This window comes from Ahaetulla prasina, chromosome 7 (assembly GCF_028640845.1).
Source record: "Ahaetulla prasina isolate Xishuangbanna chromosome 7, ASM2864084v1, whole genome shotgun sequence".
Classification (NCBI taxonomy): domain Eukaryota; kingdom Metazoa; phylum Chordata; class Lepidosauria; order Squamata; family Colubridae; genus Ahaetulla; species Ahaetulla prasina.
This window is the reverse complement of record NC_080545.1, coordinates 102,729,620-102,750,664: the sequence shown is the minus strand read 5'-3', so window position 1 is coordinate 102,750,664 and position 21,045 is coordinate 102,729,620. Positions and strand designations below refer to the sequence as shown.

At 54.6% G+C, this 21,045-nt stretch overlaps 3 protein-coding genes across 3 annotated transcripts; 2 read left to right on the top strand and 1 right to left on the bottom strand.

Annotated features, from left to right (window-relative positions):
• Positions 1-776: 776 nt before the first annotated feature.
• On the top strand, positions 777-6,141 carry LOC131202257 (Golgi-associated RAB2 interactor protein 1A-like). Its single transcript, XM_058191059.1, has 6 exons — positions 777-920; positions 1,258-1,392; positions 2,114-2,431; positions 3,866-3,981; positions 4,569-4,633; positions 4,840-6,141. Exons 1-6 carry the CDS (start codon positions 777-779, stop codon positions 5,064-5,066), a joined length of 1,005 nt encoding a protein of 334 aa, XP_058047042.1. The 3' UTR covers positions 5,067-6,141.
• A 5,285-nt stretch (positions 6,142-11,426) lies between these two features.
• LOC131202482 (uncharacterized) lies at positions 11,427-14,614 on the bottom strand. Its single transcript, XM_058191512.1, has 2 exons — positions 14,483-14,614; positions 11,427-13,323 (listed from the first exon to the last, which is right to left on the bottom strand). Exon 2 carries the CDS (start codon positions 12,497-12,499, stop codon positions 11,801-11,803), a length of 699 nt encoding a protein of 232 aa, XP_058047495.1. The 5' UTR covers positions 12,500-13,323; positions 14,483-14,614; the 3' UTR covers positions 11,427-11,800.
• A 121-nt stretch (positions 14,615-14,735) lies between these two features.
• LOC131202483 (rheacalcin-1-like) lies at positions 14,736-20,520 on the top strand. The gene is made up of 6 exons (XM_058191513.1): positions 14,736-14,812; positions 18,751-18,829; positions 18,993-19,087; positions 19,367-19,504; positions 19,613-19,718; positions 20,263-20,520. The coding sequence occupies exons 2-6, from the start codon at positions 18,772-18,774 to the stop codon at positions 20,376-20,378; spliced, it is 513 nt and encodes a 170-aa protein (XP_058047496.1). The 5' UTR covers positions 14,736-14,812; positions 18,751-18,771; the 3' UTR covers positions 20,379-20,520.
• The last annotated feature ends 525 nt before the right edge of the window (positions 20,521-21,045 follow it).

Below are 21,045 nucleotides of genomic sequence, written 5' to 3'. Positions count from 1 at the left end.
ATCAGGGGTCTCCAGCCTTGGCACGTTGAAGACTTGTGGACTTCAACTCCCAGAATTCCCCATCTCTCTGAGCGATCTCCAATCTTTCCGACTTGAGGCAGGTGGGGGAGGGGAGAGTGAGGGGATGGTTTCACGGGGATGCCCTCGCTGGCCTGGCTCGGTTGCGAATGGGCTGTGGCCCAGCACTGGGCTGCGGCCCGAGGGTTAGGGACCCCTGGTCTAGATGATCCTCGTGCTCCCTTCCATACTGGGTACTAAATCCTGAACCTGATCACCTTCTTAGCTTAAACATGGCCCATGTTCTAGAAGCACAGAATTTACCTTTTATGGACCCGAGTTTAGGGTTAACCTGTTGTGTAAACACAGCCTTTACAAACTGCCAGGATGTCTATGGATGCCCATGAAATGTCACATGGCATTAGGGGCATGTTAACGGGGGAGGGGAATGGTGAGCCACCTGTCTTGCCTGCCACTTGGGGAATTCTAAGGGAAACCAAATCCATGCCAGGCTGGCAGCGTGCAGTGCACCAGAATGGCCTCTGAGTTCTGCTGCCATCTCAATGGAGCCAGCGCTTCTGCTGCCAGTGTGACATCACAGCTTCTTCCAGGTGGCACCCCAATGCCACTGTGATGCACACAGCTCTGCTCTGACCCGTTCCACGGATTGCTGAGCCAGCTCCCGCCCCTCGCTGAGTCAGTGCTGGCCCCTGCTGCCTGGCCAGCTAAGGGAGGGCCTGGGCATGCCTGGCTCCTTGAGCCCAGCCGCCCAACGCCCCATGGCTAGAGGGCTCTTCACTGGCAGCAACCAAGATGCTGGCAGGACACTCGGTTTGGAGGGGGGGCTGCTCTGCCAGCTGATCCGTTCCCCAGATTACAATCTGTTCCCCAACTCAGCGGTTTTTGAGAGCAACTTCATTCAGGTTTGTGGGGTGGGTGGGTTACCGGAGGGGTCCCTTTCCCTGGCCCTGAACAGGTCTAGGAAGCAGGCCGGGCTGGGTGCTGAGCCCAAGATGCCCACCTAGCCTTCTGCCTTCACCTTTGGGCAGAGAGGGTGGCACAGCTGGTCGCTCCTTCTGCTGAGCATGCCAGTGGGAAGCCTTGGACTGAGTGAGGAGGGTACCCTCGCCCGCTGCGCCACCTGGTGGGAATATGGGGGCAGCTGGATTTGGTGCAAATGGATTGACTGGGTTAATCAAGAGGGGTCTGGCCCTTCTCTTAACTCAGGGGTCTCGGGTGGGCGGGGAATGGTTCCCACAGGTCACAAAGAAGGGGAAATGGATGGACATCACCCACACACCCACCATTGTGACTCTGGCAGTGACCTCCTCAGATCCCTGCCTCCCTCTCCCCAACGTGCTCCTGATGGCGAACCAACAGGCCCCACTTCAAAGGGTCCACACTGGCAGTGCCCGGCTGTCGCAAGTGGATCTGACCAGGTGACGTGGAGCCAGGATCAGGAGGGAGGCATTGGGCCGGGCCTGTTCCTGCCTGGGCTGGATCAGGAAGGGAAGCAGGTTGGCACCAGAGAGGCTCACGGGACCTTCCCACCACTAAGAATTCCTTGGGACCTCCTGAATGGGGTCGTGTGGCAGCACCATTCCCACAACATTTGAAGGAACACTGGGTGGCCCCCAATACCCCTAGCCAGGAATGGCCACCTGCTAGTTTGGTCTAACAGGGGTGCGATCATGTGAACGGATTCCCCCCAATGTTGTGCAAAGCTGCTCTCTAGAGAAGGAGGAACCGGGCCAGGTATAATCCCAGGTTGCTTCACACATGCAACTCAAGGGCTGGGTGCGTGGACACCATCCAGAACCTCGTTTTGGGCCACCTCAAGTCCTCCCTAGCTGCAGACCCAGACTGGGGCTGATGCCTGACATCAGCTGTGTTTGCATGACATGCTTACCCAGGATTTATTCCATGAACCCTTTCCTGGAATTTTATCTAAAAAAACCCAAAACCGGCTGCAGGGAGCAGATTTTTGAGACTCGGGAGGGTTTCACTGCTTGCGAAAGGGGGCAGCCAAAGCCTCCCTCCCCAGCCAAGCCTTCTCCAGAGTTGCTGGACTTTGAGTCCCCCAGGCCCACCCCGGGGGGTCTTGCCCACCTCCCAGCCCTGCCCGCCACTACCGGAGCTTCTGGCCCTGACTGCCTCCGTTGCTTTGCCCAGGCTGCTCCCCCTCCGCTACGTCCGGCTCTCTGTCCACAGCGCCTCCCAGCGCATTTTGCGTCTCCAGACGGTGACCAAGACGGTGTATTACCTGCAGCTGCACCACGAACACCCAGAATCCGTCTTTGCGCTCTGGAGCCGCCTGATAAACATCCTGCAGAATGGCCTCTCTACCACCACCAAGGACCCGGCCATCCCCATCCACCACTGCCTGGTCTCCAGCCGTAGCAGCAGCGTCTCCAGCATCGGGCCCTTGGTCGAGGTAGGTAGCCCTCCCCACCTCCAGTCAGAATAGAGCTGAGAGGGATCTCGGAGGTCTTCTAGCCCAACCCCCTGCTCAAGCAGGAGACCCCATGCCATTTCAGTCAAATGGCTGTCTTGCCGGTCTCTTCTTAAAAACCTCTAGGGATGGAGCCCCCACAACTTCTGCTCCACTGCTTAATTGTCCTCACTTTTAGGAAATGTCTTCTTAATTCCAGGTTGCTTCTCTCCTTGGTTGCTTCTCGTCCTGCCCTCTGGTGCTTTGGAGAATAGCTTGGCCCCTCTTCTCTATGGCAGCCCCTCAGATATTGGAAGATGCTATCGTGTCATCCCTAGTCCTTCTTTTCTCTAGACTGGCCAAACCCAAATCCTGCAACCATTCTTCATATGCTTTAGTCTCCAGGCCTTTAATCATCTTAGTTGCTCTTCCTGCACTTTTCCCAAAGTCTCAACATCTTTTTTGTAATGTGGTGACCCAAAACTGGATGCGGGATTCCAGGTCTGGCCTTACTTTTATAAAGTAGTATTAATACTCCTCTGAAAGGCTGCTTGGTTCTGGGGAGACCCCGGGAGGAGGTGCAGCCGGCTGCAGCGGCTGCCATGAGAAGCAACTCTGACAACATCCCTGCAGGCTGTGGATGGTTTTCAAGGAGTCAGTGGCAGAAGGATGCCCTAAAGGCCAGCCAGATGCCCTTCCGGCTTGATGTAGGCTTTTGATTTCAGAGATAATCAGAAAGAATCTCTCTCGCCCAGCCGATCTAGACCTCTCTTGCCAGCATAGCAGCAACGGGGTGGGTGGGTGGGGGTGTCCCTTGGTACTCTCTGAGCTTGTTTTTTTTTTTTTTGCAGACTTTTCATAACCCAACTACGTAACATCATCAGTGCTTAAAAAGGGGAGTGGGGATTGCTTTATATACCATTTATCCTGTTGGTGTTGTTGGAAGTGTTCTTGGTTGTTCCTTCATTAGGCTGTGGCTTACCGTTTGATTGTCTGAGTTGGTAGTTTCTTGATTGGGGTATAAACAGAGAGCAAACCCTGCTCCCTTCTAACACTGATGCTGTTCCCTAGTCGGGTCATGAAACATCTGCAAGAAAACCACCCAGCTGAGAGAGCACCGAGGACCCCACAGTTCAACCCTGAGCCACGAATACTCCATGGAGAGCAGCCCTCCCTCAGCTCTCTAATGGGGCAGCCTAGTCCTGGCCGCTGCTGAGCCAAGCCCGAACCACCCCCACCCCCACTTTAGCTGAAGCTACTTATGGTGCGAAGAAGCCTGATCCTTGGCTGCCGCCTTCCTTTCCACCTCACAGGGATGGAATTGCAGGCAGGGCGGGGGATCTGCAGCCCTGTGGGGGAGCAGGGCATTGGTTGCTTCTCCCTGGGCTGATGGAATTTGGGGGTCTCCATCTAATACCAGCCTCCTCCCACCCACAGCGCTCTGATACGGTGATAAGGAGCGCAGGGGTGATCAAGAGAGTGGGCAGGAAGGTGTCGGGCACCACCACCCAGTTCTCCCCAAGTCCCAAGCAAAACCTGGAAAAGCCTCGGAGGTAAGTGGGCAGATCAGCCAGTCTCCCCCCACTCCCCCCCCCCTTGCCCGGTCTGCTTGAGACAGGCTCAGACCTCTAATTTGCATCAGTTTCTCTCCTGACTTTGTGCTAAAGTCTGCTTATCATTTCCTCGCCCATCTGGGTGGACAATTTAGGGACTTGAGGCAGGGTCTGCAAGGCAGGTTCAGGCTGGATGCCCTGCTGAGGGCCAGAGTGGTTTCAGAGGTCGCCACTGACCCAGAGAGCTGGAGTTCTCCAAATAGAAGCAGGACACCCCTTTATTGGAGACTTTATTTATGTTTATTACCAAACTTGCTTTAATTTGAATTTTATATGCTGAGCGGTGGTGGGGACAGGGCCCCTTGGCAGGAGAGGAGAGGACCCACTTGTCTGAGAAGGGCCGACCATGGGAGTGGCCCATCCTGGAAAAGAGGCAACCCCCCCCCCCGACGTTCTCTGGCGAAGCAAGCGCCAGCGCCGGCTCACTTTCTCCCCCGAAAGGCCCCTGTGGCAATCCGCCACAATCCGGGTGGGGCGAGGGTTTTGCGGAGGGTGCCTTTCCTGACCGTCCTCTCCTCCTGCGCCAGAGTCTCCTTCCAAGCGCAGCAACAGAGCCTGGAGGACACGTCGGGCCTCTCCAGCAACATTAAAGGTGAGCGCTGCCCGCCATGGACAGCCGGGCGGCGGGGGGGCCCCAGCGAAACAGGGACTTTTTTGGCCGAATGCCGGGACCAGAAGGGCGGGAGTGCCTCTGCAGTGGCACAAGACAGCCACCCGGGGGCGCCCCAAAGCAGCCCCCCCCGGGACCTCTCCCACTTCCCAACCCACCCATCCACCGACCCCTCCTCTGCCCGGCAGTCCTCTTCTACGACCTGCCTCCGCCGCTGGTGTGCGCCCGCTGCAAGGGCCGACTGCCGAGGACCGAGCCGCGAAAGTGCCGCCTGGACGCCCGGCCCGCCGACTCGGATGTGGAGCTGGCGCCCTGGATGGACCGGAGGACCCACGGCCTCTGGCAGCAGGAGACGCCCACCTGGCTGCAACCCCTCTGCCGCCTCAGTAGCCTCGCCGCCGCCGGCTGGAAATAGGCCGGGCCGGGCCGGGGCGGGACCCCGGCTGGGGCGCACGGCCGCCCGGACACGCCGTCGCCGCAGCAGCCCAAGCGGGACGAGAAGCGACTGGCGGGGCCAAAGCGCGAAAGGGATAAATAAAGCTGCCGGCTGGACCCGACCCAGGAGTGGCGCCCACTTGCAGAGGAGGCGGGAAGGGCGGACGCCGGGAGCAGGAACCCCCCCCCTCCCGACCCACCCAGAGGGGAGGGAAATGCACTGGGGGCCAGCTAACTCTGCTGGGTGTCTATGGGCACAGCCAAGGCAGGAAGGGGGTGGGGGGCTTCTAATACCCCCCCTGACCCTCCTCCTACCAGCCTCTTTCCATCACCTGGAAATGGTACATCAATTGTTGAGGGACAGCCCTCTAAGTGGACTGGGGTCCCACACCAAGCACTCCGGCGTCAGGGGTCCCTCACTTGCCCAGAGCAGGTGTCAGGTGCCCACCAAGGGGGCAACCTCTCCTCCAAGGTCTGCTTTTGGGTGGGAGCGAAGTTGGTGGTGAGCAGCTTCTTGCAGCCAGATAGGGAGGCTTCATCCAGAGCATCCCCCAGAAGATGTGGGGGAAAGAAAGAATTGGGGGGGCCAGGAGGGGGCCTGGCCAAGGGCCTGGCTTTGGAGGCAGGGGCTGAGCAAGCCACCCCCACAGATGAAGGGGTCCAAATTTGGGGAAGGGTGGCTGGAAGGGCAAGATGCTGCTTTCCCCATCACTGGAAAAGTCCCCATCCCATCTTAGGGTTAGGGTCCCCCCCTTCCCTTTCATCTCCCCCCCCCAGTAATTCAAAGGAAGGTCAAACCAATTTGGGGACAAAGTTGAAACCAGGGTTTGCATCTGCCTGCTGTGCCTCGAGAGCAGTTAGAAAGAAACGAAGGAAGCTTAGTGCCCTCCTGAGACATTGACTCACCATCCCAAGGTCAGCCCTCCTTCGCAGGGAGAGTTACCAAAACCACTTCTTTGAACGTGAACTGGACAAGCGGAAGATAGCTCTGTGTGTGTGTGTGTGTGTGTGTGTGTGTGTGTGTGTGTGTGTGTGGAACAGGAAGGGGAAAGTTAACTGGGAAGCTTTTTTGTGTGCAAAACCTCAGTCTGGCTTTGATCTACTGAAACCACTTGGCTTTTAAAAGAATAAAAGAAATAAAAAGAATAAAAGTGCTGTCTTGTGAGTCTTGCTTTCCTAGGAGACCAGGCTGGGGCAGGACTGACCGCTGAATCTTCAGGGGAGTGACCGCAGGCAGCCCAAGGACGCACCTGGAGGAAAGGAACAGGGTTTTCCTGCCTTTGAAGAGGGCGGCCGTCTGTGCAGACACTGAGAGGAATTCTCTGGCTTTGCAAAGCTCTCCAGCTTCCTGCCTTTTCCAGCTTTTGCAGCTGAGCTGGGTGGTCCTGTCTGGCCCCGAGCCTCTCCCGCCCCCCCCCCCGCTCCATCCCCCATGCCAGACCCCTCCCATGCCAGCTATGTTGGCTCCCTGGCTCCCTCCTGGCTTGTAGTTCTGGGAAGGGGCGCCAGGTGCTCCCAGGCCCCTCTGCATGTGGGGCAGACCCTTCCCCTGGGCCAGCAAGGTCAGCTGGCACCTACAGCTGTTGCCTGAAAGCTCAGCCTGTGGCTTCTCTCCCAGCTGCCTCACTGCCAAGCAGAGCCTTCAGCTGGCAACTTCCCCCCCTTCAGGCATCTGGATGGGCCCTTCTCCTGCTCTTCTGCTATTCCCACAAGCTGCTCCAGGCGTCTCTTTCTGGCCTTCCTCCCCTTCCTGAGGATGAAATCTCCAGACGTGGCAGGCTGGGTCAGGCGGGGCCATCCCTACTCCCGGGTGGAGGAGAAGGAGGAAGGAGTGGGCACCTCTTCAGCAGCCTCAGAAATAGACCCCCCCCACTTCTCCACCTCTCCCTTCTGTGTCCAAGGCAAGTTGTGTGACTGTACAGGTGCGTTCCAGCATTTGCTCCTTTCCCACCCATGTTCTCTCGGTCTCAAGCTGAGCCATCTGCCTTCCCTTGACAATCTCCATGCCTTTGGCACAAAACCAACTCAGATTCAGAATAGAGCTGGAAGGGACCTTCGAGGTCTTCTAGTCCAGCCCCCTAGCCCTAACCCTTGATTAATTTCCATCCACTGCTGCTTGTCCTGCCTTCGGGTGCTTTGGAGAAGAGGTTATCTCCTTCCTCTTTGTGACAGCCCCTCAAATACTGAAATGCTACTATCATGTCACCCGTAGTCCTTCTTTTCTCTAGACAAGCCAAACCCAAATCCTGTAACCTTTCTTCATAGGTTTTAGTCTCCAGGCCTTTAATCGTCCTTTAATCAGGCCCTCCTGCCTCTCTCTGCTACTGGAGATGCATCTATGGGGATTGTGGGGGGGGATAGGGACCCTTCCAACAGGGGCAGAACCCACACCCTGTTCCTGACTCCTCACCTTTCACCCGGGGTTAATGTTGGGCTGTTTTCCTCCTGGTGCCCCCAGGAATGCGGGTGTGCAGTTCCTAGAATCCCAAAGCAGCACATCTGGAGCACATCAGCTTGGGGGAAGCTGCCCCACCTCTTTGAGGGAGAGCATTTATCTCCCGCGCTTTGGCGCAAACATGCTGTGGAGCATCCAAATCCAGATTACTCCGCTGCATTCTGGGAGGGGGGTGAGCAGCCCCCTCGGGGACACAGGGACCTCTGGCCACTTGGCTTCTTCAATGCTCATTTTTGTTCTTGTTTCTCCCAAAGATGCTTTTCCAAAAGGCAACTGGATGTTCCAGGTTTCTTTCCTTGAAGATGTTCCGCTTCTCATCCAAGAAGCTTCTTCGGCTCTTCTTGGATGAGAAAGCCAAACCTCTTCAAGGAAAAAAACTGGGAAAGTCCAGTTGCCTTTTGGAAAAACATCTGTGGGACAACCGTGGATGATGGAGACTCCCCATAGACATCTGCTCCTGCCTCCTTCCAATTAAAGGTGGGCCTTTCTACTTGCCCTCCTCAACTACGTGGCTGCTGGTCTCTTTCCTGAAGAGGGGAGGGAAGAAGGAATTGGGGAAGGGGGAGGGTTTCCTGTTGCTGCTGATTTTCCTGATTGGGGGGGAGCTGTCCTCCACTTACAACATCATTTAGTGACCTTTCGAAGTTACAACAGGACTGTCAAAAGTGACTTATGGCCATTTTTCACACTGGTGAACCTTGCCACATCCCCAGGGTCACGTGATCAAAATTCAGACGCTTGGCAACTGACTCGTATTTATGACGGTGGCAGCGTCCTGGTGTCATGTGAGCCCCTTTTGTGACCTTCTGACCAGCAAAATCATTGGGGACATTGAATGAACTTCACAATTCCGCTGGTTCATTTAACAACTGTGGCGAGGAAAGTCATAAAATGGAGCAAAACTCACTGAAGAAATGCTTAGCAGTGGAATAGTTGTCCTTAATTGTGATCATAAGTCAAGGCCCAGGTGTGGCCCTCGCGGAGAGTCCGGATCTCACGTGGGCCTTGTGAAGCTGTGCTGATACCCAAACAAGGGGATTCCACCACCCCCGAACCTGCAGCTGGTGAGCCAGGCTGGGTTCGGATTCCCTCAGGAGGTGCTCTGCCCATCTTCAGCGGTAGCTGGACAGAATGGACCAAGGCATGGATATGGGCAGGGGGCTAAGCAGGTGGTTCCCAGGACCCACCTCCACTTATCCGTGCCACCCCACCCCACCATGTCCTGCCCTCCCCACAGGCAGAGGGGGAGGGAGTTGGCTTCTCAGCAGGAAGGAAAAAAGAATGGGGAAAATCCACCAGTCGCTTAGCTGAACTTGTCCCACCTTAAAACTGCGAAGACAATCCAGCTGTTCCTGCTGCTGAATCAAGCAGCACCTCTTGAAGCTGGACCCTTCCTGGCTTCAGACTGCTGAGAATCCAGCTGTTGCGGGGTCACACTGCACAGTGTTTCTCAGCCAAGGTGGCTGGACTTCAACTCCCAGAATTCCCCAGCCAGCGTTTTAAGTCCGCCCACCAAAAGTGGCCAAGGATGGGAACTATTGCATAGAAAGAAGGGCCTCTGGCTGGATAAAACCGGGTGTGTTTGTGCTGCACATTCTTGGTTGTGTGTTTTGAGCACAAGTTTTGGGAGTTGGCAACTAAGAGTGCAACATTCCTGTTCTTCTCCCGCCAAGTAGAGTTGGATGGATTTTATCCTTGACAGTAAAGCCATCCTGCTAGAAAGACCTGAACTGGGTGCCTTCCTGGCTCCCTTGGCTGGAGAATTGGACCCCCTTCCCCCTTTCTGGGGGGGGCAGTGGGGGAGCTGAATCGATCCTCCCAAGGGGCCAATGAAGGCAGGATACAAATTCATAAATAGACAAATAATAAAGTAAATCCAAGCACAACGTCATGGGATGGGACGCTTGCAATTGTGTGTTTGAGTTTTTTATTAGTTTGTGAAAATATGAAATGCAGAAGTACAAATGGAAACAACGGGGAAAGGGGAAGAGGAAAAGAAAAGAAAAATGGGGGCGGTTGCAATTGTGATGCGCAGCAGAGCACGGCTGATGTGGCTCCCCAAAGACCCCCACCTGCCCCCCTTCTCTCCCCCACCTCTTTTCTTGCCAGGGATCCAAGTGCAGGCGTTTCATGCGACAGGAAAGCTGGCAGCGGAAGGCCTCCTGCCAGCAGGTCCCGGTGCCAAGGACGTGTGTGTGTGTGTGTGTGTGTGTGTGCATCTCCCTCCCCCTTTTCTTGTGCACAGAGCCCCCAATCTCCCTCCTGACCAAGTCAAGAAGAGCTGGAAAGGCAGAGATTTTGGCTCCCCTCCCGTTCAGCTGCCTCCCCCCCCCCCCGCTCACTGGAGAGGGGCTCTGGAGCACTTTGCAGCTTGTGGGGTGTGAGGGTGAGCACCTCCAGGGTTCATCCCAGAGAAGCCGTCCAAAGGGCAGCCGCCTTTCGTTCCCCTTCCCTCAAGAGGGCCGAGCCTCACGTCAGGACCCCGAGGAGGGGTTTCTGCCCTGGGCATGCCTCTACTTTTATCCTGCGTACAGGGAGTCTTTGACTTACCCTGTGTTTGTGTGGTGGCAGTTGTGTGGTTTTGACCATGGTTGGGAGGCTGATTTAGGGTCTCCGGGAAAACTGCCACAGTGGTCCCAGAATGAAGGGATTTTGCAGAAAAGGACTTTACTTTTGAAACAAGCTTGCAATGTTTTGTTGCCTTGCCTTGCTCTAGGGCTGCCCCCTTCCTTAGGCTTCCTTGAAAGTAAACCACATTAAACTCCCTGGAACTTTGGGGACGATTGGTCCAATAGAGCTGCCGACTCCCCCATCCATTCTTCAAAACAAGTAGGAGAGCAGACAACCATTTCTCTGTTGCGGCTCTTATGAAGGGAAGCCAAAAGAGCAGCTTTGACTGCTTAAAGTTCTGAATATTTGACATAGTTAGAATTGTTCCCACAGGAGCCAGCTGGGGCCATCTGGGCCGCCTCCACCAGGGACAATGAAGATTAACGGAGGATCCTGGGGCAAAAGAGGCGTCTGGCTGCATGTTGTTTGCAGCGCCAGATGCTGCTGGCCTCCCCATGCCGGTTGAGGGAGAACGGGAGGTGGGGGGGGGTTGCGGGTGGGGGGCACTTTGCCTGGCCAGGGTGGGAAGAAAGGACTGGTCTAGACTGCATCCATGCAGCCTCAAGATTCTTGATATACAGATAGTCCTCGACTTACAGCCACAATTGAGCCCAAAATTTCTGTTGCTAAGCAAGATAGTTGTTAAGTGAGTTTTGCTCCATTTTATGGCCTTTCTTGCCACAATTGTTAAATGAATCTGGTTTCCCCGTTGACCTTGCAAAGGTTGCAAAAGGGAATCACACGACCGCAGGACACTACAACCGTCATAAATAAGAGTCAGTTGGCAAGCCTCTGGATTTCGATCATGTAACTGTGGGCATGCTGCAATGGTCATAAGTGTGAAAAACGGTCATAAGTCACTTTTTTCAGTGCCGTTGTAACTTCGAATGGTCACTAAACAAACTGCTGTGAGTCAAGGAATACCTGTATCATGTCTGTCCTTTATTATGACTTGGATGATATGGAAATAATTGACTGAGCAATAATGCAGTCTGGGTATTCTTTGGGAGAGTAGTTGAATTTTGGAGCCTGGACGATCTCAGCAACGTTGACCCTTTGCAAGGGGAGGGGGCACAATCAAGTGCCCAAAATGGGCTCAGGTGGTCAAGAGGGAAGAAAGCCCCCACCCCAGTGGGTCAGGCCTGGCAGGGGGTGCGGCATCTGCTCTGTGATAAAATGGACCCCAAAGTTAACCCAGCCTGGAGCCTGAGCAAAGAAGTAGAAGTTGGTCTGTGGAGACTCTTGGTCCTCTTATTTATTTATTTATTTATTAATCACATTTATATACCGCCCTATCTCCCGAAGGACTCAGGGCGGTTCACAGGCAAGTAAAAACATATAAATACAAATTAAAATAACAATTAAAAAACTTATTCTAAAAGGCCGAATTATTAAAAAGCAGTATAAATAATAAAACCCATTAAAAACTAATATAAATTTAAAATCTAATCCAGTCCTGCGCGGATGAATAAATGTGTTTTAAGCTCGCGGCGGAAGGTTCGGAGGTCCGGAAGTTGACGGAGTCCTGGGGGGAGTTCGTTCCAGAGGGTGGGAGCCCCCACAGAGAAGGCCCTTCCCCTGGGTGTCGCCAGACGACACTGCCTAGCTGACGGCACCCTGAGGAGTCCCTCTCTGTGGGAGCGCACGGGTCAGTGAGAGGTATTCGGTAGCAGTAGGCGGTCCCGTAGATAACCCGGCCCTATGCCATGGAGCGCTTTAAAGGTGGTTACCAAAACCTTGAAGCGCATCCGGAAGGCCACAGGTAGCCAGTGCAGTCTGTGCAGGATAGGTGTCACACGGGAGCCACGAGGGGCTCCCTCTATCACCCGCGCAGCCGCATTCTGGACTAACTGCAGCCTCCGGATGCCCTTCAAGGGGAGCCCCATGTAGAGAGCATTGCAGTAATCCAGGCGAGACGTCACGAGGGCGTGAGTGACCGTGCATAGGGCATCCTGGTCTAGAAAGGGGCGCAACTGGCGCACCAGGCGAACCTGGTAAAAAGCTCTCCTGGAGACGGCCGTCAAGTGATCTTCAAAAGACAGCCGTTCATCCAGGAGGACACCCAAGTTGCGCACCATCTCCATCAGGGCCAATGACTCGCCCCCAACAGTCAGCCGTGGACTCAGCTGACTGTACCGGGATGCCAGCATCCACAGCCACTCTGTCTTGGAGGGGTTGAGCTTGAGCCTGTTTCTCCCCATCCAGACCCGTACGGCTTCCAAACACCGGGACAGCATTTCGATAGTTTCGTTGGGGTGGCCCGGTGTGGAAAAGTACAGCTGGGTGTCATCCGCGTACAGCTGGTACCTCACACCGAAGCCACTGATGATCTCACCCAGCGGCTTCATATAGATGGCTGGGTCATGGCTGTGTCTCAAAGGTGCTTTTCAAAAGACAACTGGACTTGGCCGTGTTTTTTTTCATGAAAACGTTTCACTTCTCAGGACTGAAGAAGCTTCTGGGATGAGAAGCGAAACGTTTTCAAGGAAAAAACCCAAGAAAGTCCAGTTGCCTTTTGGAAAGCCCCTTTGGGACAAGTGGAAGACAGCTAAAGAGGTGGCAGAGAAGTCTGGAGATGTTGCTTCAGACCTTCTGGAGATGTTGCTGGGCCTGCTCCATGGCCCGGGGACTGGCTGAGCTCAGAGGCAGTTCAAAGGGTGGGCTTGCTGATGCCGTCAGACCGGCTGGCCATCTTCCTTACAGGAGACCTTGTGCACAGGTCAAATACTTTCAGGTAGAGGCTTCCTGCACAAACAGGTCAACTGAGGGGCACTGAAGACCAGGGGCACTTGGCTGCCAGACCATCTTGGCTTCCCAAGGGGAATGTTCTGAGTGATCTGGTGGCTTTCGGCTCTCTAGATTAGTCCTGGGTTAAAACAACAGCAACATTTGATACTTTGGAGAGCTGAGAGGTGCATGATCTTCTCACAACTGGGAAGAGAGAGAAATCATCATCATCCTGATGTTTGGAAGGAAGCTACAGCCAACGGGGTGGGGGGGGGAGGGGAGGTGGGGAGCAATGATGGTGCTGGTGGTATTTGCAGGCCGGTCGCCATTCCTTATCTTGTAACCACCAAGCCTTTGATGGCAGACTTGAGGGCAGCTACAGAGGGAAAGTCTGAGAGAAACTTCTGTGCCAACTTCAGTGCAGAGACCTTCTGTCTCTTTTCATCTGAAACACAGGAAAAAAAAACCCCTGAGCTCAGTTAAGAACATGATGATAGGCAAGATAAACAACATTAAACCATCAATTCATCTCTAAAACATGAGAAACGTGATCAAAGAGGAGATCGGTATGTTGATGGAAATTCAAAAAGAGATCAACTGATCCTCAGAGAGCCAAACTGGGATCCCAAAGAGACCTCAGCAGGCACAGGGCTAAATGCCCATGGAGATTCTTGGTCATCTAGACCATGGTTGTCCCAAAGGTCACTTGACCTTCTTGAAGAAGTTTCCTCAGTTCAGAACTGAAGAAATTTCTTGGATGAGAAGCGACGGGTCTTCAAGAAAAAACGAAGTCCAGCTGAAAAAGCACCTTTGGAGCACAGGGCTAAACTTCATAGAGTTTCTTTAAATATACTTTTGATATATTGATATATTCACAACCCGCCCCAAAGAAGCTGGAGAGAAGAGTAGCTAAAAAAAAATATTTTCTTCAGGACCATCACCTCCCCCAGGTAGAGTCAGCTTCTCCTCTGCTTTGTCCAGATTGGGACCGTTTTATGTACTGAGTAAAGGAGAAGTTGGGGGCCCAGGATGAGGGCTTTTTCATAGCCACCCCCACCCTGTGAAAACACTTTCCCAGATGTTCCATTTGCAGCCACCCTGGTATTGCTGTACAACCCCCCAATTTTTCCTTCTGGGCTTTGATGAGCTGCTTGGATTAGGCTGGGCTGCCATGAATAGTTGTCTGACTTTATTGATCATCGTTGCACAGCTATTGGCTTTATGAATGTTAGCTTTTGAGGCTGATGTGTCTTGCGAACCTCTGTGAGTCGATTTGGCAGGGCAGTGTCAGAGAAAGGATGCAGGAAGAACCACGGGGAAGGAGGCTCCACTGGGGATGATCATGGCAGGACAAGACCACTTCAGGACCTAGGCCCCATTCACACCAAAGAGCACTTCAGTCTGTTGGGCAGTTTTTCAGGCCAGAGATGGTTTAAGCAGCACACAGGCAATGCCTCCTCCCCCTTCACTCTTGCACAGTGACACACCAGCTCATCCCAAAGGTTAAATAGAGTGGGAGGCCCCCCACCTCACCCCACCCTTAAGGTTTCTGTGCTGTCTGCTTGTCTGTCCTGGAGGATTTCACTTGTTTTGAAAAACCCTACCTGGGGCTGGCTTGGCCAGCAGGCCTCCTCTCCTGGGGGAAGGTGGAGGAGGATGGTGGGGTGTGTATGGAAACCGGGGTTTGAGCCTGCAGCCAGCCTTCCTTCCATCTCCCTGCCTGCCACGGGGCTCCCGATAAGCAGCGGCGATCGCCGACTGCTCGCGAGGGGACCACCCCGTCGGAGCTCTCCGTGCGTGGGTGGGGGCGGCACTGACAGCTGCCGGGCAGGGGCGGGGCAGGTCGGTTTATAAAGCACAGGGAAGCCGCTCCTCTCTTCTTTTCTCCGCTTCGGCTGCCCAGAGCTTGTTCTCCTCCCAGCGCGACAGGACCGGTGAGTGTCCTCCGTCCTCTTCCGACCCATCGCGCCTTCCACTCATCGAGCGCAAGGATCGAGTCGAAGGACCCGCTGTTTCATCGCGAAGCCTCCCGCATCCGGGGCATGGCAGCCGGTCTCTTCCCTCCACCCTCTTTGAGGTCCCCGGCTCAGCGGGGCCAGCAGCAGAGGCTTGCCTTGGGGAGGGATCAGCTGTGACCCGCGGGGCAACCCGCACTAGCCGCGGCGGCCAAGCCTGGCCAAGAGACCCGCGCACTCGGCTGGCGGAGGGTGGGCTCCTCCGTGGCTTTCCCAGCTGCAGAGCCCCCCGGCCCCCCTCCAAGCACCCCCAGCTAGGAAGGTCTGGAGACGCACGTGGAGGGCGCCAGGGCGAGGCTCGGTTTCTACCAGACCGAGCTCTATTCTGCCTGCTAGGAACGGGGCTTGGCGGGCACAAAAGCAGCTCCCCTCCCGAGACCCCCGCTGGAATCGGGCTCTTCGAGGCTGCGCCTGGCACTCGCGGCGTTGAGCGCCCCTCCAGACGCCCGATGGCCCAGTTCCCGGCCCTTTCTGCCCAAAGGGAGGGAGAAGGGGGCCCGCGTCCCTACTTGCCAGCCCCAAATCAACTCCAGCTGCGGCTTAGCCCTGCCAGCGGCTGGACCTCAGCACCTCGGAGAGATCCAAGACCCGGAATGGGACACTTCGCCTCCGCCACATGCTCGCGCCCCTCTAGCCCCGGTCTTCCAGCCACAGCCGACAAACAGCAGGCCTTTAGACTGGGCTGGTCTCCTGCCTGAGCTCCGCCGCCCCCAGCGGACCCCCGGCCCTCCACCTCTGGCCCCTCGACCCGGGCGATTCGCATAGGGATACTTTTACCCGGGGGGGGGGTCGCTACAAGGGACACGTAGCCGCGCCTCCCGGCAGCCAGTCTGCGCACCGAGGATTGGGCTTCTGTCCAGCCGTGGTGGCGCTTGGGGGGGCGTGTGTGCGGCGCTGGCAGGTAGCGGGATCGGAAAGACGGTTCCTTTCTATGGGACGGGAAGGGTCCCCCACCCACACCCAGACACGCCTTTGATTTGAATGACCTGGATTCCTTGTTGACGTCTGGCAATTACCAAGAAAAATGGAAAGTTCCCTCCCTTTTTCCCCCCCAGCAATGCAGCGGAACACCCATGATTTGGCCGCCAAAAGATTCAGTATTCAAGCTGGCTGCGATACAGCTTTCATACCAAAGGGGAAAAAATCTATTTCGGCCTCGCTAGGGATGAAATGCAAGTAGAAAAGTTCCCGCTGCACTGATCGCGGTTCCTCAGAACCCTATTTGATCGGAGTCTTTTGACCGCTGCTGCTTTTCCTGAGTCTAACTTCAGGTTTAAATGTGTCTGTCCAAGACTCTAGGTAGACGTGCAGAGAGCTGAGACGGTCGACCCAGGCCAACCTTTGCCTAGTGGGTCTTGATATCATTTTCAATATATGGATGCGTGTACAGTATGTATAAATTCTGTTCTCACGCAGAGAATATAACGTGAGCTGAGTGTGCAAATCACAGCTGCAGAAAGTTGTTTCAATCCGTGCCAAAGTTGCCACAGCTGTTATTAAGAAGCTATTGATTTACTCCCGACTCTTAGGTTACACAAGGAAAGAGTCCGGGAAAGCCAACACCTGCAGACAAGGCTCCGGATAAACCGTTGTGTTATTCACTACACATTTTTCCCTGCTCTGTCTCAGCCCAGCTATGTGTATGTAATACAATAACCTAGAAGATCCAACTCCAAAGTATTTTTCAGTCAGTTTCCCAGAAATTGTGGGGTTCTTGGTGGTCTCTGAGGTTGGTGGCTTTCTTGTAGAGTCTGTAGAGATTCTCCATCCTCCCAAAGGTGCTTTTTCTGGAGGCAACTGGACTTTCTGGTTTTTTCCTTTGAAGACGTTTCACTTCTCATCCAAGAAGCTTCTTCAGCTCTGACTGGATGGTGGGGAATGGAAGGATTTATACTCCTTGCAGACAGCTGGTCCTTTGCATCTTTTTAGAGGGTTGTTGAGGCACTTGGAGGTTTATCTGTGTCCTGGGGGTCACCTGAGTGGTGCAAATGGTTCCTGTAGTCTGAATCATTCCTTTCATGCAGAGATTTCATTACCAACAAGCACTGATGATTTTCCCTAGTTGGGTCATGAAAGGTCTGGAAGGAAACCCTCAAATTCAGAGAGCACCAAGGACCCCACAGCTCAATCCCGAACTACAGCGCTTGCGCTCTGTCGGTTTTCAGAAACTACCCACTATTTTATCATTTCTAATCAATGTTTCTACGCACATTTATAGCATTTCAAACCTAAGCTGGTCTGAAAAACATGCACAGCCCTTAGGTGATATGGTAAAATAGCACGTGGCACTAAAAGAATGCAACTGCTTTAAATGACATTTTTCAAAATGCTCTTTTTACGGCCTTCCTGCCCTCATTCGAAGGGCTACCTGTCTCCATCTCTTTCCTTCACTCTAATCTTACCTGCCCAGGTGTGACAGCAGCTGATTTTGTTCTGCACTCCTGGGGACTAAAATGCTCAACTGGGATAATTGATATAATTCCACACCTTCACAATCTTTTATTTCAACTGCCCCCCACTTTGTGATACACACTTCCTTATACACAGAACTTATACACAGAAAATTTTGTTTTTCTCCCCAAGATAAGCAGACCTGTGAGGATCAGGGCCAAGAAAATGGTGCAAAATTAACACGTCTCACTTAGCAACAAACATTTTGGCCTGAATTGTGGTCGTTGAGTCGAGGACTATCTGTGCTTTTATTCCTGCACAAGAAATCCTCGACTTGCAACCATTTGTTTAGTGACCATTCGGTTACAATGGCACTGGAAGCAGCAGCTTATGACCCGTCCTCACACTTACACCAGAGTGTCCCCAGGGGGCGCTTGGCAGGTGGCAGGTGCATCTCCCAGGGCCGTCCCTGGGTGGGTCCCATAATTGTCGCTTTCTGGCAAACATCATCATGGGAAAAAGAGTTGTAAAATTGGGCACCTCATGAAACAACTACCTTGATCCTGGAGGTGCTTTGACGGTTACAAAGGTGAGGATTTGGTTAATTTAGCACCGTTTTACGACCTTTCTTGCATGGTCGTTAAGTGAATCCAGCTTCCCTGTTGATTTTGCTTGTCAGAAGATTGCAAAAAGGGGATCACAATTCCAGTCCTGAAAGTCAGGTGCCGAGGGCCTGGTGTGGATCACATGGCCATAGGGAAGCTGCAAGGGACATTTTGAACTGCCACTCATCAAGTAGTTATAAATTGAGGATTATCAATATACTTTGTTTGCTGGCCGTTTTATCCTTCCAAAATACTTCCCCAGAGGTTTTTTGGACTACTGCTTCTTTTGCCTGGAATGGCGTAGGCCTTCCTGTCTGAGCAGGGGGTTGGACTAGATAACCTCCAAGGTCCCTTCCAGCTCGGTTGTTCTGTTATTACTCTTAAAATATTATACTATTTTCCTTTGAATAATTCCATGAAAAGTTACAAGCCCTGTAGCAAAATGAGAGATTCTCAACCAAGCTGAGCCGCTGTGCGTTTTTGTGCCGGTACAGATCCTCCTCGGCCCCGATCTTCACAGGTTTGCTTATTTTTTTTGGGCGGGGGGGGGGGAATCCATAACTTAGCAATGGTTTCTGTGTTGTATAAGGGTGTGTGTGTATCAGGGTCCCATGGCAGCAAAGTGGAGGGGGGTTGAAATAAAAGGTTGTGAAGGTGTGGAGTTATATCAGTTGCCTCAGTTGAGCCCCCAGGAGCGCAAAATGAAATCAGCTGCTGTCACACCTAGGCAGGTAAGGTTAGAGGGAAGGAAGGAGATGGAGACAGGTGAGCTTTTCTCATCCCATTTTTCATTTTCCTACCAGCAAGGCCTGGTGGCTGCCGTCCTCCCCCTCCCCTCACGCCTTCTCTTTCTTTACCCAGCTGGCAAGAATCGGAAGGAGGATGGCCGCTTTCAGCCTTGGCCTCTTGATCTGCCTGGTGCTTGTACCCTTCAAGGCCGGTGAGTGTCCTCTCCCCCCCTCCAAGCCTGCAGGGACGACCCCCTGTAACTGAAAGAGAGGAGGGGGCTCTCCCGTTCCTCTGATGGGTTCTGCAGTTCTACTTCCTGGGAGCAAAGCCAATCTGTGGGCATTCAGGGCCTCACCCCTTTCCTGCTTTTGCAGATGCCCAAGCTGGCCCCTGTCCCGGTGGCTGGCTCTCCTACAACGGCCACTGCTATGGTTACTTTGAGCAGGAGGTGAACTGGCAACAGGCTGAGGTGAGTCAGGGCAGGGGAGAGGGGCCTGGCTGGGATTGGGCCCTCTGCACCTGGGGATGTGCAGTGGCACTGCCAGGGGTTCAGCCTTGCCCACACCCTGGCTGCTGGGGCAATACCAGGAGAAGGAGGCAATGGCCGAGACCCGCAGCTTCTCCCGCTGGCTGGGAAATTCTGGGAGTTGAAGTCCACCCATCTTCAAATGACTACGGTTGAGCCACCTTGAGGGCAGGAAGCCGGCTTCCTCTGCAAAATCTCTGCCAATCTCTCCCCCACCCCCAGACCTTCTGCCAAAGCCACAACGGCCACCTGGCCTCCATCCAGACCCGCGAAGAGCACCAAGCCGTGGCCAACTTCCTGACAAAGGCTCAATGGTGGGAGCACGAAGACGTCTGGCTGGGACTCTTCCTCCCATCCAATGTGAGTGACCGGGGGGGGGGAGTGGGTGGCTTGTGGTGCCCCCGCCCGCTCTGCCTCCTGGGACTCTTCCTCCAGTGACCAGTCTCAATGGGTTGGTTGTGCCTCTAGAGCCGAACCTGGGCTTGGGTGGACGGCAGCCCCGTGGGCTACACCGCCTGGGAAAAGCATTACCGTCGCTCCTGGAAGACGTGTGCTGCCCTGGATGACTCTTATGGTAAGGGCCCAGGGCCAGAAGGCAGGGGAGCGGGCTCCAATCTCCACATTGCAGACCCTCCCTCAGCAGGACGTCCTATGCTTGTCTGTGGAACTCCCTGCCACAAGGAATTCCACTGAAATGGGGCAAAAGGACTCCCATTTAACTGGTCTCTGAAAACCCCCTCCCAGTTCCCAAAACCTGAGGGGGGACTGCACAATATCTCGGCCACAGTTCAGCCCCAAATTTCTGTTGTTAAGTGAGTTTTGCCCCGTTTGACAAACTTTCTTGTCGGTTGCTAAGTGAACCTGGCTTTCCCATTGACCTGACTGGTCAGTGCCCAGGGTGGCACCGCTGTGCAAAGGCTGGCACGATGCCAGGACAACATTCACAGAATGCTCCCCCTGCCCCCCCCTGTATCGACAGCCTTCCCTTTAAAGGCAGGAGTTTAAAGGCTGACCAGTGGCCAAGGATCCATCTGGGCTTGGTGAGGGACCCCTCCTGGAAAAGCCTGCTGGCAGCACCCAACCCCCTCCCCAGACCTGACCCCCCTTTTTGTTTCCAGGGTTCATGCTGTGGGATGACGACTCCTGCTACGACCGGAACCCCTTCCTCTGCAAGAGCTTGGCAGCGGCTGCCCCCACCCAGGCCCCGGAGGGAGGCCAGGCTGGCCAGCCCTGAATCTGCTTCTTCCCCCCCCCACCCCGCCCCGCCCCACCCTGGCCAAAGCCCAGAGCCCCTCCTGCCACCCCCTCCCTCTATCCATCCTCCCTTCCCCACCAAAGCTTCTGCAGCATCTCACAATAAACACCTTTGAGCAAAGGATGAGGTTCAATGACTGCTTTGGGGCTGCTGCACTGGCAAGTGGGGTGTGGGGGGGCGATCCTACCCATTTAGCCTCAACACCCTCCCCCCACCAGCTGATATGGCAGTTGAAGGCCTGCCGTCTTGGGATCACTTCACTATCTTGTAGACTGCACTCCACCAGGTGGCCCCCAATGGCCACACAGGTCGTTTCCTGCATCTGCTGAACTTCCTTGGCCAAGATGATGTCGTGTCCCCCCCACCCCCTCCGGAGGAGATTCCCATTGTTGAGGAGGGAGGGTGGGCCCTGTGCTCCAGCTGGGGCACTTGTTCTGCAGGGAGGGGGCACAAGGGAAGCACAGCACCCCCCCCCAGGCAACCAGGAAGGGCCCTCCAGGGCAAGTGGACCTCGGCTGCCAAGGGCGAAGGCTCCCCCATCTTCTGCTGGGGAGCAGGGGGGGGGAGATGCCTCTGCAGAACCAGTGGGCGTGGCTGCCTCCGGGTGTGGCCTGACCTTTGCAATGGGGCCTCCGCCCCACCACTA